This window comes from Onychostoma macrolepis, chromosome 24 (assembly GCF_012432095.1).
Source record: "Onychostoma macrolepis isolate SWU-2019 chromosome 24, ASM1243209v1, whole genome shotgun sequence".
NCBI lineage: Eukaryota > Metazoa > Chordata > Actinopteri > Cypriniformes > Cyprinidae > Onychostoma > Onychostoma macrolepis.
In genome coordinates, this window is record NC_081178.1 from 19,381,918 (window position 1) to 19,396,564 (window position 14,647).

Sequence of the window (14,647 nt, forward strand, 5' to 3'; positions counted from 1 at the left end):
CTTTTTTTGGTGACTTTTGGTGTGTTTTTTTTATGTTGCTAGGCAACCTCCAAATCAGCTGTCCTGTCAGTCTAATCAAAGGATTATAGCGCGAGCGCTCTAAAATCTTTGGTTTTTGCTGTTAAGTAAACTGTCAGATTAGCAAAAACCTTAAAAAATACAGCTCCGGGTAACCCTCGACAGACACCAAACTCCTCCATCATTGCAGTCTCCGGACTTTCTAAGCAACAGTAAACTTTCGTCACCATAATGGAAGGCCCGCCTCTCCCTTCATTCAATTGGACAATGGAAAAAAAAATACGAATGACGTCGGGTGCTTTTCTGCTCAGAGTTGCTTGTTTTTCAACTTCAGGCGCTCCGAGTGCTCCTCAAAAAATGCGAGGCGCATTTTTTTTGTTTTGTTTTTAAAAACAAAGCATTAACACATATTAGACTGCACCCCATAAACACAATTAGGCCTAGAAAAAAAACAGTCAACCACCCCTTTAAGAACAATGAGTGAATGTGTCCAACTGGCCATAGTTTTCCCTACTGGCTGAAATGTGAGCATTTCAAAGTTCTGTCTTATGTGTTCAGGTATCGAGCTCCAGAGGTGTTATTGAGGTCACCAGTGTATAGCTCACCAATAGACATCTGGGCAGTAGGCTGCATCATGGCTGAACTCTACACACTTCGACCTCTGTTTCCTGGCAACAGTGAGGTGGATGAGATCTTCAAGATCTGCCAGGTTCTTGGTACAGTAAAGAAGGTATGATCAAATGTGAAGATGAACAGATTGTATCAGGGATTTTGGAGTGGTCAAGTGGTCAACATCCCAAGGAGGTGTCTAATTAGCAGACTGGAAAAATTAGTTGGTGAGGCATAAGATTTTGGGCCTGTAAAAACGGACTTCTAGGGCTGTGAAACACCAACAACTTCCCGATATGGGTCAGTTTTTAATTAATTTTTCTAGGTTAATTAGTAACAGTAATTAACAGTAGTGTCACAGTTCTTCTGGATTAAGTCTGTCTCAGTTTGTTCTGTTTCTTCATGTCATTCCAGTCAGACTGGATGATGATGAGATCAGATCTCTGTGTGGAGCACTTACTGTTGTCTGACTCCTTGTGCAAACAAAAATCTCACTGGATTATTACAAGTAATGGCAAAATTAATGTTTGGAAATATAAACTGATATTTCCTACTGACACACTACAGCAAAAGATAGAAATAGCTGACTTTAAACCATTTTGTAGCTGGTGAAAATACTAGTGTTACATACAAAAAAGGTCAAAGTATGCACATCCAAAGCGTCTTGGCCAGGTGCAAGATGAAAGGGTATATCAAATGATACAAAAAATATGTGCACACTGTTGTTCTCCCTTTATTTAGAAAAAGTTAAAAGTGGCAATGTTTCAGTCAAAGACCGTCAGGCACACACATACGTACAAAGGCAACAGCTCAGTAAAGTCCAGAACACTCTACACGACTGTCAGGCTGATTATAAATGGAATTTGGTCTTAATGATGGATCGTGCCCAGTAGGACCAGGTCTGTTCCAGTTGGGCTCGGTCGCTGTTTGCAGTTGGGAGAAAAAGTCGCATAGTGTGTGGTATCTAAAGATAATAATCTTAGAATTCAAGAACCAGTCTTTGCCACAAAGACTTTTTTGAAGGGTTACTCCACCCCAAAATTTAAATTTTGTCATTAATCACTTACCCCCATGTCGTTCCAAACTTGTTAAAGCTTTGCTTGTCTTCGGAACACAATTTAAGATATTTTGGGTGAGTTTCGGGAGGCTTGTGACCAGAGGTGTCATGCCCATTCAAAGTGAGGGGGCACGTGCCAAGTGGATTTTGAATGCAGCTTCCAAAAGACAAAAAATAGCCGAATAATATTTTCTATATTTGATACAATCACACCAGCGTGATTAAATCGTTCTGCTAAATTCAAATCTGTGTTCACTGAGCCAGAGACAGACGCGTTTTTACAGCACTTCGCATTATAACCAATCACACACGATTCTGTTGAGCTTATGAATGTGTTAAGATGAGAGGTGTTAAGATGAGTCATCGCTAAAATGTCGGTGTTTTCTTCACTCGCTCGCTGACTGAATACCTCTTTCTGGCGAATTCGCTCGTCAGAAACAACAAAGTGCAGATATGTGTATGAATCTGTAAGTAAGATATTTATTTCACAGTGTAAACAGCCTCAGTGATTTTAATGTGAGTTTTTGGGAGTGCTTGAACTCTAGACTGTCAGTGAAAATATTCTTTGATAATGCAAATGTTCTTTGCTCTCTTTCTGTACAATGAAAGTGTTATGATAAGTAGCCATCAGGATACACTGTTTTCGTTCAAATCAAAGTGTAAACAAATGTAGAAAGCGTATCTGTGTGGTGCAGCTGACACAGAACAGCGTACGTAGTTTGCGTCCATCGGATACTCTCCAAAATGGTGCTATGCTGACGCAGAGGAAACAATTTGTTGAATAAAGACATTATTTTAGTTTTCTTTGCATACAAAAAGTATTCTCGTAGCTTCATAACGTTATGATTGAACCACTGATGGCAGATGGACTATTTTAGCGATGTCTTTCATACTTTTCTGGGCCTTGACAGTGTTAATTGTTTGGCAGTCAATGGGACAGTCACAAGCCTTCCAGTTTTCATCCAAAATATCTTAAATTGTGTTCTGAAGACGAACGAAGGTTTTACGGGGTTTGGAACTACGTGGGGGTAAGTGATTAATGACACAATTTTCATTTTGAGTGACCCTTTAAACATGTTTAATATTTTTGACTGACACCACCGATTGCGGCTATGCAGTGGACATGCGTTTACTGTTAAACCTCATTCAGCATTCGTTTTGTAATTTTGTCAAATATTTTTTTTCTTTATTATAAGAAAAATCTCAATTGTTCTTGTTGTGATTTTATTTCTTGTCTTTCTTTTATTTCATAATTTTCTTTTAGTTTTTTCTGCAGTTAAAGAAATTATAGCCTAAATTATGTCAGTGATTTCGATCTGCAGTCAAATAAAATTTAAGAAAATATTGAATTAGTATATAGGCCTATCTACAGGCTAATTCCATTTTTTTTTCTTAATTTTTAACTTATTAAAATTTGTTATGAAGAATTTGAAATCAACTTGATAACAAATAGGCTAGGCTAATGAATTTTCTTCATAATGAATACAGGAACATAATGAATAGCCTAGCTATTCTTCAAAATAAAGTTTTCATAAAAAAAAAAAAAAATCAGGAATATGACGAAATGACATTATTCTATAAATATATAATTATATATAATAGTTTTTAATCCCTGATTTTAGACATGAGGTAATTAATATATTGTTGCTTGGCTAAACGTTTAAAAATAGTGCTAGAAGATTCATGCTTCGATAGGAGGAGCCTGATTCGACTCCCAATCTCACAGTCGAATATTCTCGGGGTGTTATAATCATGCCATTTTGGCTATATGGGGGTGCTCAAATGTCTGATTTCACATAGAACTACCAGTTTTCTCCCAATAAGTTAATATACAGCCTATTAAGATAATGCTGTAAATAAGAATCTGAAAATAAATAAGCTTTAGATAAATATTTTAACGTGCGTGAATAAATCCAACCACCCCCTATAGATTTAAGTTTCACTTTCCATAATCCGTGACCGACAGAGAAGCATTTTGGCGGCAGGGATTTAAATCTTCAACTAGACTCAAACTTACACAGGCAGAGTGAAAGACTGGATTTTTTTCGGTCAGGTAGGGTACAGTTGATTTCAAAACATATCAGCCGGTTTATATATATCGTGTATTATTTATCTCGTATAAGATGCATTGGAATTTTGAGCAGATAGCCTATAAGTCGTAATATTAACATTGTTGTATAAATAACGAAGCATATTCTATATGAGATAAATGATGAGTTAAATACCATTGATTAAAAACCTGCTATCAAATGCTTCATTCTACTGGACATCTTTAGCATCGCAGCTCAAAACAGAAATGCACAACATTAATAGCTGTCATATACATAACGTTATAATGAGAGCACTATTGTAAAAAAATATTTTTGTGAATTCTTAGGGTTTTGCTGACGTTTAATGTTAACTATCTTTTAATCAAAACATAAAACATTATTTTTGTATCTGTGAGGCGTCCGTTACACATTTTCCCTGTGTGTTAACGTCAATAATTATGACTGTCCAATTTGTGACTTGACTCTTGGTAATGTATTTTACCCCCGCCCCAAACATATGATTCGACTGTCGGCAAGATTCGAAAATTCCGATTCAATTATAAAAATCCTTAGTTGGGGACACCCCTAGAAATGTTATAATTAAGGGAATTAAACATAGGCCTAGGCATTTGAAAAGACATGTCTTTTTTTTTCTTTTTCTTTTTTTTTAATATGTACTCCATACGCCATAACGAAAGAGAAGCATCGAACTTAATGCAAAACATATTCAAGACACATTGCTGTGACATTTATTAGGATCACCAACAGCAGAAAAAAAAAAACTAATTGTGTTCTGTTTAATTAAGCACATAAGAAAAGTAAAACAAATCTTAATGTTTCAATAGGTAAACGCACCAGCATTGTCCACAGTTGTCTTTGGTAAATAAAAAAAAACAAATAAGGCTGCATTAACAACATTCACCTTTCAAAACAAAAAATATCAATTACAAACATGAGTTAAGATCAAGTTCTAAATTCATACCCTTAGGGGAAAGGGTGTTTAGCGTATACATACATATAGCTTCTCTTTTTAATAAAATGTTGTTGACATCACCACCTCTCCTGGGTAATTTAACATGTTCAATTCCAGTATACCTAACTGTAGAAAGGTTATGCCTTTTTAAGTTAAAATGTACTGCTACCGGATTTTTTTTTTGATAATTTGTGTGTACACTGCTTCGATGTTCTGCAATCCTAGTTTTTAAAGCATCTTGTGTCTTTCCTATATACGCTAACCCACATGTTCATTTTATCATATAAATAACATTTTTAGTACTACAAGTGATGACACCCTTGATTTTAAACTCCCTTCCTGAATGAGGATGAGAGAAGACATTCGTTTTTGTAGTGAAATTACACTGGGCACAAAGACCACAACTATAATTACCAGAGGGAATAGATAAAAAGTGAGTGGGTCATTCGACAGATGAATTAACATCAGCTCTCACAAGGAGATCACATATATTAGCAGAGCATTTATACACAAACCTTGGTGATTTTTCAAAGATATCACTAAGGAGAGGATCAGATTTTAAAATATACTAGTGTTTGTCTATAATCTTTTTTTTATATATATATATCTGAGCAAATAGGTGAATATTGAACAGCACATACAAGGTTTTTTTTCTATTTTTTTTAAAAGATGTCTCTTGATGTTAAATTTCAAATCTCCTAACTGCAGATTGTATCCAATCTCTGTTGTTACCTCTCTCCCTAAATCTGGCCACACACTAGACGATTTTCAAATCTTAACCGAATTTAAAACCATGCGAGACCACAGACATGAAGACAATTTTAACTGCCTTATAATCCTCTGAACACGCACACTAGATGATTCGATCAGCCCGCGAGACCACACACTTGCTGATTATAGGAATGATTTCAAAGTGACACGAGATCTCATGGAGACTCACGAGATCAAACGTGACTAGAGAAGATAAACAATGAGGACAATCAACGTTGTCAGCTGGCTCTCCTGCCGTGCGTGTTGTTTCACAGTGAAAAACAAAGTATAACAAAGAATATGGGTGATGTACTCCGCTTTCGTGGCATGTTTGTGGCAGTCAAGTTTCAACTAGAAGCACGCAACATACAGGAATGCCGAGTTCACACTGCACGATTTTAGCCCGATTTTTCACTCGCCGACAGGTTTTGATAAATCGCCGACAAATGCCCGAAATCGGAGGCACATCGCTGCTCGTTCACGCGAGTGACAATCGCGCAGTGTGAATAATCAAAGACGCGATCTGAGGGAATCGCCGACACGTCGCCGACGCCTGTGAAATATTTGGCATGCTAAATATCTGGAGCTATCGGCGATTCACAGTCCTGCTGTGTGCAATGATTTCTGACTGAAAACTACATCGCCGATGGCCTTCAGCCAATGAGAGACAAAGATACAGGGCAGAGGGAAGTTCAGTGAGGAGTTATAGACCATATCAGTATTTTAATAGATACATGTACAATTATATCATACAGAAACAAGCACATGTGCTTGACCAGCCGCAACATCAGCATAACTGTTACTGCAAAATTATTATTTACCACTCTTAACAGAACACAATCCCTGTTCCGCACAGACAATTTGCTATATTTTTTTAATACTTCCAGTCTCGCTCGAGAACTCCGGTCTGACGCACACGGGTTCTCGCGTTATTTCCTTATCACTTCTCGCGTGTGTTTTGGTGTGGAACGTAGTTTGCGGATCAGACAGAGTTGTCAGCGATTCTTCCTATTGTGAAATCGTGCAATGTGAAACCCCCTGTCGCCGATCCATCATGCAATGTGAACACAGCAGCGACTGAATGCTACCCTAGATAGTCATGCAGTGTGAAAACAACAGCAATCAGATGAGTTTGAAAATCGTGCAGTGTGAACTTGGCATAAGTGACGCTTACTCGCTCTCATTGGCTATCGCGGGGATGACATCAGAGGCAGCCAAATCAAAAGTCGTAAGAGTCGTGTTTGATATTTATGATTTGAGTTCAGGGACGCCCCGTCTAGATAAGGAGCAGTTAAATAATCGAAATGACACCATACAATAGAGGATGTTTTGGAAATCGAGCTTAAAATTGGCCTTAAAATCCTCTGACTCTTATGACTCTTCAGTACTACTGTACAAATTCGACATATCCGATTAAACTGACTAATAGGCAAGCTACGTTTCAAAGTTGTAGGATGGTAGCTCTGTTGATGCAAAAGTGTGTTACGGTCAATGGGTTTTCTGTAAAGATCTGTGATTTATTTTTTTGCCATCCTTAATAATATGAATGCCCAAAAGACACGAATCATCATCAATTAACTGTAAAATGTGAGTGTTCATCACTTCTATTAAAAAAAAACAAAATCATGAAATTGTAGCAGTTGATTTTCAGTACCTGACCATAACACAAAAATATCATCAATATACAGTCAGGTCCATATATATTTGGACACAAGCACAATTTTTTTTATTATTTTAGTTGCTGACCAAAACATATTCAAGTTACAGCTATATAATGAATATTGGCTTAAAGTGCACACTCTGAGCTTTAATTTGAGGGTATTCTCAAATTAAATTATTTTTAGGGTATTAGGTATAAATAGGGTATTATTTTCAAGGGACCAATTCTGGATACAGACTGGATCGTATGGCTACGGTGATCTCGGAATAAGAAAGAAACAGACTAATATTAGCATAGATGCCATTCTTCTTACGATGTAACAAGTACATCGGGTGTTATGGGAAGTATTTCCGGTTCTGGTTGACCTAATTAATGCAGCCTAACAATCCTTTAACGGATTTGAATATTAGAAGCGTATTAGTGCGTTATGTGTACGCCAGGTTAAAGAGATGGGTCTTTAATCTAGATTTAAACTGACAAGAGTGTGTCTGCCTCCCAAACAGTGTTAGGGATTATTATCTTTGTATCTGAAGACATTTTTTTGTCAACACCGTTTTAGCTAATGTTTTAATTCTATTAACACTGGGATTTTTATTTTGATGTGGGTCTCAAGAAAGACTTCTATTGCCTCAACCCCTCCCTCGTGTGGAATGTTGGTATATAAAGACACAGGTAGGGTATATCAGGTAAATCAATAGTTTTTCAAATTTTTATCATGTTGATGGAGTCTTTTACAAAGGAGGGCAATGAAAATACAACCGGTTCTAGGTTTTTGTTAGCAAAATTCATTACTACAATGGAACCACCCTCATCTGCTGGTTTGAATATAATAGTCTTATATTTTCCTAAATCCAACAGAGCACTTCGTTCATCCTTAGTTAAATTATTGAAAACTTTGTACTCACGTTTGTTAGAAAATATCTCCACATAGGTGTTGAATTCATCATAATTGGTTGTAGGGACAAAAGACAGTCCTTTACTCAAAGCGGTTAAACCTACAAGAGAAATGGTTTTATCAGACAAATTAATCACATTGGATTTTGTCTGCTCCGAGTTTGATATCGCCGGGGAGAAAAGTCTCTTTTTCTTGCCGCTCCTACATTTTCTCCTTTTCTTCCTCTCACATTGCCTCTGGATATTTGTCGCCTTCAAGGTGTCACATCATCTAAAAAAGATGAAGAGAAAGCCTTACTCAATTGAGTCTCAGAATCTGTCTCCATGGACACGTGTTGATGAGGGAATCTTTTCTGAATTTTATACCTAGGTGAAACATTTCTCCACGAGTACACCCTCCCAAGACGATCCTCCTCTGCATCTTTCAAATTTGTTCTCATTTAATAGTTCTGATCTCCATTTCTATCTTCTCTTTCTATTGGTCACACTCCAAAAACCAGTCTCTCAGTTTATCTTTATCAACACAATCCTTCTCCAAAATGGTCTGTGTCTTGTATCTGTTGACAAATCTTATCCAGCTGATTAGTAGTTTCTTGAATTATTAGGACCATCAAGTCAAAGGAGCACTTACAGTGGTATGCCAAAGTTTGGGCACCCCTGTAAATTTTCATGATTTTCCTTTATAAATCATTGGTTGTCTGGATAAGAAATTTCAGTTAAATATATCATATAGGAGACAAACACAGTGATATTTGAGAAGTGAAATAAAGTTTATATGATTTATGGAAAGTGTGCAAGAATTATTTAAACAAAATTAGGCATGTGCATAAATTTAGGCACCCTTGTCATTTTATTGATTTCAATACCTCAGTGACCCTTGACCTCCATACACAGGTGAATCCAATCATGAGAAAGTATTTAAAGGAGGCCAATTGTAAGTGTTTCTCCTCTTTGCATCTTCTCTAAAGAGTGGCAACATGGGAGCCTCAAAACCACTCTCAGATGACCTGAAAACAATGATTGTTGAACATCATGGTTTAGGGGAAGGATACAGAAAGCTGTCTCAGAGATTTAAGCTCTCAGTTTCAACTGTGAGGAACATTGTGAGGAATTGGAAGACCAGAGGCACAGTTCTAGTTAAGGCCAAGTGGCAGACCAAGAAAAATCTCAGATAAGCAGAGGCGCAGGATGGTGAGAACAGTCACAGTCAACCCACAGACCAGCTCCAAAGACCTACAACATCATCTTGCTGCAGATGGTGTCACTGTGCATCGTTCAACTATTCAGCGCACTTTACACAAGGAGATGCTGTATGGACGAGTAATGCGGAAAAAGCCTTTTCTCTGCACACGCCACAAACGGTGTCGCTTGAGGTATGCTAAAGCACATTTGGACAAGCCAGCTTCATTTTGGAATAAGGTGCTGTGGACTGATGAAACTAAAATAGAGTTATTTGGGCAAAACAAGGCGTTATGCATGGCGGAAAAACAACACAGCATTCCAAGAAAAACACTTGCTACCTACAGTAAAATTTGGTGGCGGTTCCATCATGCTGTGGGGCTGTGTGGCCAGTGCAGGGACTGGGAATCTTGTTAAAGTTGAGGGTCGCATGGATTCCACTCAATATCAGCAGATTCTGGAGAACAATGTCCAGGAATCAGTGACAAAGTTGAAGTTGCGCCGGGGCTGGATCTTTCAACAAGACAACGACCCTAAACACTGCTCAAAATCTACTAAGGCATTCATGCAGAGGAACAAGTACAACGTTCTGGAATGGCCATCTCAGTCCCCAGACCTGAATATTATTGAAAATTTGTGGTGTGATTTAAAGCGGGCTGTCCATGCTCGGAAACCATCAAACCTGACTGAACTGGAGATGTTTTGTAAAGAAGAATGGTCCAAAATACCTTCTGCCAGAATCCAGACTCTAATTGGAAGCTATAGAAAGCGTTTAGAGGCTGTTATTTCTGCAAAAGGAGGATGCACAAAATATTGAGTTAATTTTTCTTTTGTGGTGCCTAAATTTATGCACATGTCTAATTTTGTTTAAATAATTCTTGCACACTTTCCATAAATCATATAAACTTTATTTCACTTCTCAAATATCACTGTTTGTCTCCTATATGATATATTTAACTGAAATTTCTTATCCAGACAACCAATGATTTATAAAGGAAAATCATGAAAATGTACAGGGGTGCCCAAACTTTGGCATACCACTGTATTTGTGATTTCACACCATCGATGGTTCACACCATCAGAATTCAGGGTTACTATGTGGTAGGTAACCAGTGGTAGGTGATTTTTGAATTAGGATTGCAGAACATCGAAACGGTATACGCTCAAATGATCAAAAAAATCAGCAGTACATTTGACATTACATAAAAAGGCATAATCTTTCCATACTTGGTATACTGGAATTGAACAAGTTAAATTACCCAGGAGAGGTGGTTTTGTCAACAACATTTTATTAAAAAGACAAGCTATATTTATATGCTAAACACACTTTCCCCTAAGGTTATGAATTTAGAACTTGATCTTAACTCATGTTTCTAATTTATATTTTTTATTTTGTAATGGTGAGCATTGTTAATGCAGTCTTATTTGTACCCAAATATGTGTTTTGTATAGTTATGTATTGATTGTTTCTAGGACAAGTAATTGTAAATTATAAAAAGGAAAGGGGACTGTTTGGGTGTTGTATTATGATTGTTTGGGGATGTTTTTGGTTGTCTTGTTTTAATTGTGAAATATGCTGCGTTCACGCCATGTCATAATTACTGTAATTCTGAGATGACGACACATGATGTTCAACTCGGACCTGTTCACGTCCTCAGACTGGGGATTATCCGTTTCTATAGCGACAGCCAACAAAGTGAAACCGTGATCGTGTGAAAGAACGTTACTAGCAGCTCTAAAAAACATGATTATAACATTACATTACATTTGTTTGCTACTGCTAAATATTGCAGAACACAGAAAGCGTGTCAGGTAAAAATAATTATTTGCCGTTTGTTTGTTTGTTATTAATAATGACGGCGATAAATGTGTTATTGCTAACCTAAACAAATAACAACAAAACAATAACAGTATGAGCACTTACATAATGTTTTTACATTAAAGTACATTATAGTATCTATATATGCATCTATTTACCCCTTTCAGAGCAGCAATAACTTTCTTTGAAAATAAAAGGGCAATACCAGCAGTACTGAAATCAGGCATTGCCTGGATGTGAATTCTTGACATTAGCCCAAGGATGTTCCAAAAACAAACACAGTTTGAGCACTATATAGAGCTTTTGAGGCAGCAAGGGCTGGATGAAGAACTTGGCACTGGTAGTGGTCCTGAAAGAATACCTTTAATTCAAAAAGTTGTGCTTTTTCTTTGGTACATGGCAAACCAAAATTCAGTCAGAGAAATTGCAGACAAATTCAACCTTTCTCAAGGGGAAGCCCACAAAACACTTTACAAGTGTTAAAAGCAACTTGTGAACTGGCAGAAACTTGCATTCAGCGGCCGAATTCTGTGAGAAAGCAGAACAGCACAGATCACTTTTTAAGGATATAGACAGAGTGATTGGCGCAGTTGATGGATGCCATATCAAAATCCGAAGACCTCATGTCAGAGAAATAGACTACATGAACAGAAAAGGACTTTACTCAATTCTTCTGCAAGGAATAGTTGACAAACATGGAAGATTTATTGATGTATTCGTGTGACCACCTGGCAGAGTTCATGACTCCAGAATGTTGAGGGTTTCTCCTTTTTTAATAAATGGGAAGACAGAATGGAAGGACACAGACTATTAGGAGACACAGCATACATAGTGAGCATGTATCTATTTATTGTCACACCAAAGCTTGACAACAGTACGCTGAGCCCTGAAGAAGAATGCTACAACACAAGACTCAAGAGTGGTAGTCGAGCATGCCTTTGGGAGTCTGAAATGTCGGTGGAGAAGGATAAAAGAAATCTAGTACACCAGGCAAGATGTTGTGGCGCAGGATATTTTAGCTGCTTGTGTTTTGCGAAGTTCTCTTCGGGTCCCATTACTGGAGTCTGGGAGGACCATCCTCTTGAATGCCCCAGAGATGGAGATGAAAATGAATAAAATGAGTACACTTACAGTAAGTGTGACAGTATTTTATTGTTAATTTTTTATTGTAAAAACAGACAAGCAAAGCATTTGAAATTAAAATATGACTTGTGTGTCATACTGAGTTGGTGAAAAAGGGAATCTACCTATGTTTATATTTCAGAACTAGCCATGGGAGTACCATTCTTTGGATGCCCCAGAGATGAAGAAAAAGTAAAAGAACAGAAGATGATTACACTTACACGGGAGAATTGTTTTATTTTTAAGCAATGCATTTGAATTTTATTTTTTCTTGTCACAATGAGTTAATGAAACAGAAAACCTGTGCTTTTGTTTAAGAACTATATTAGCACCTATTTTCCTTTGCAACAATTTTTGTTGCCAATTGTCTTAAATATGTACTATAAAAAATAAAATAATAACTTTTGACATGAAGAACTTTAAAGAGGCCAAAAACAATAGGGTGGTGTAAAGGATGTGCGCCTGTAATTATGTGGGCTTCTGCAACAATGCCAACATTATTCGTTCAAAGGACTGTTGTGAAGCTGACATCTGTGCAAGAATTTCTTCATGGCACCTTTGTGTAGCTAATTCTGACTCCCTCAGAAAATCAAGAAGACCACTGTCCTGTCCCTTACTCTTCTGTTTCTTGCAGGTGTTTGTTTTTCACACCCTCAGCTGTTGCCACAACAGGAAAACCTATATCATGCTGGTCACCCAACAGGGCATCCATTACTTTAAAAAACTGAAATCTCATTGAACCGCCTGGTGAAGCCAGAGTTGGTGGGTATTGAGGACTGTTCTCATATAGTAGGTTGTAACTGCTCACTCTCCTCCATATTGCAGTCCCCCGCCTCTTCTAGGTAATAATACAGAAATAGCATTTACTTGTTGGCAAGTAAACCGAGTTAAATATGTATAGTACTGACATCTAGTGATGCATTATAATGCAAATGGAAAGGTTAAGTTCCCTAAGTCAAAGTAGGATAGCCCTGCCTTGACTCATTTACTATGCAAGTAAAAGTGTTCAATGAAAGGAACAATTAGATGAATGTTTAAAAGTGTACAGTAATTTACCATGGACTTTGCCTTCCACAAATTATGGCCTGCACAGTCATCTTCTCATCCATAAAATATCTGTTGTCACCCTGTCTCTGGCATAACTGGTGAAATTAGCAGATTTATGCTAATCTAGATAGAGCTGCATCTGAGAGTCCAAGAATACTGAATAAACACAATAACGAACATAATGTCAGATGTAATGCTAACAACACAGACTAATTTATAGGGGTGTGCCCGAAGCCGAATTCAGAAAAACATGGATAATGGCTTATCCTACGAATAAAGGATAATGAATAATTCTACCTGAATATTCGGCTGAGGCTGCAGCACATGTTTGCTATAGATTCACAGGTGAGCCAGGGGATCAGCATGATATTTTACACAAACCTCTAAATTCACGGAAAGATGAGTGTGTGAAGTGAATGAATGTAAACTTTATGGAAGAAAAGATAGAGTGCAAATCAAACACTGCTTGCTGTTGCCTCTCCGTGCATCTCTCACAAATCAGAGCTTGGCAAGAGTAATATCAACTAAAATAATACACCATACACATTCTAGTATTTGTGTATATTTAAAATGCAATGATTTAAACCTTATAGGCTACACGAATGAATGGAATAAGCACAGCGAGATCACCAATCAAACAGCCGCGTTGCCGTCTCTCAAAAACCAAACCAGCTCTCTGTCAAGAGTTGGCTATCATGCATTTCCTGGAAATTACTTAAATCAATTTACATATTTCTAAACTGCATAGGAACACCTTCCTGTTTTAATAAGAAGACATTTAAATATTTATTTATCGGATCACGAAATGTCTCAAGCTGGGACTCGAACTCACGTTCCCCGAAGCACAACCGCACTGCATCTCGAGGCACTGCCTGTACAATCAGCTCCGACTGTTAAAAGATATTTAAATAAATGTTATAATCATAAAAATAATTATCTTAGTTAAACACAGCATATTTGTTCAGTGATAACTATGAAAAAAGATAGACTGTAAAATGATGAACATAATAACGGTCTTATCAAGTGTATCTGTACGACGTTCTGGTTCAAGCTCCGCCTACTTCCGGTTTTATCCAAATACAGATACGAATAATTTTGCGATCGTAACATATACAAATACTGGCTTCGCTGCACACCCCTACTAATTTAAGTAAGTACTCAGAAAAATTCAATATTTTTATTGTTGTTGCATGGATATCCTGGATTTTTAACTCTGTGGTGCATGTCTTCCATTTATGTTCATATTACTTTTGTATTAAGATATCTACATTGGCAAAAGTCAGTTACACAAATTTTTTAATATAAATATTACGAAATAACTGCTTAATTACATTTTACTTCTCGAAGGGCCGCCATTTTCTCTAGTTCCAGGTGAGGTGCAGCAGTCACATGGTACAAGCCGTAGCTTTTAGAATACTCCCAGTTCACAAGTCGTAATTACTAGTTCTACAAGGACGTGAACGCTTTTTACAAGTTGGTATCTCATAAT

At 37.2% G+C, this 14,647-nt stretch overlaps 1 protein-coding gene across 6 annotated transcripts in view; it reads left to right on the forward strand.

The window, feature by feature from the left end:
- Positions 1–14,647, forward strand: part of mak (male germ cell-associated kinase) — a 79,350-nt gene that overhangs the window by 29,681 nt on the left and 35,022 nt on the right. For all 6 annotated transcript variants that reach the window (XM_058764872.1, XM_058764873.1, XM_058764870.1 and 3 more), the window contains one exon: positions 577–748. In XM_058764872.1, the coding sequence (XP_058620855.1) occupies positions 577–748 (172 nt within the window). The remainder of the gene's footprint in view (positions 1–576; positions 749–14,647) is intronic.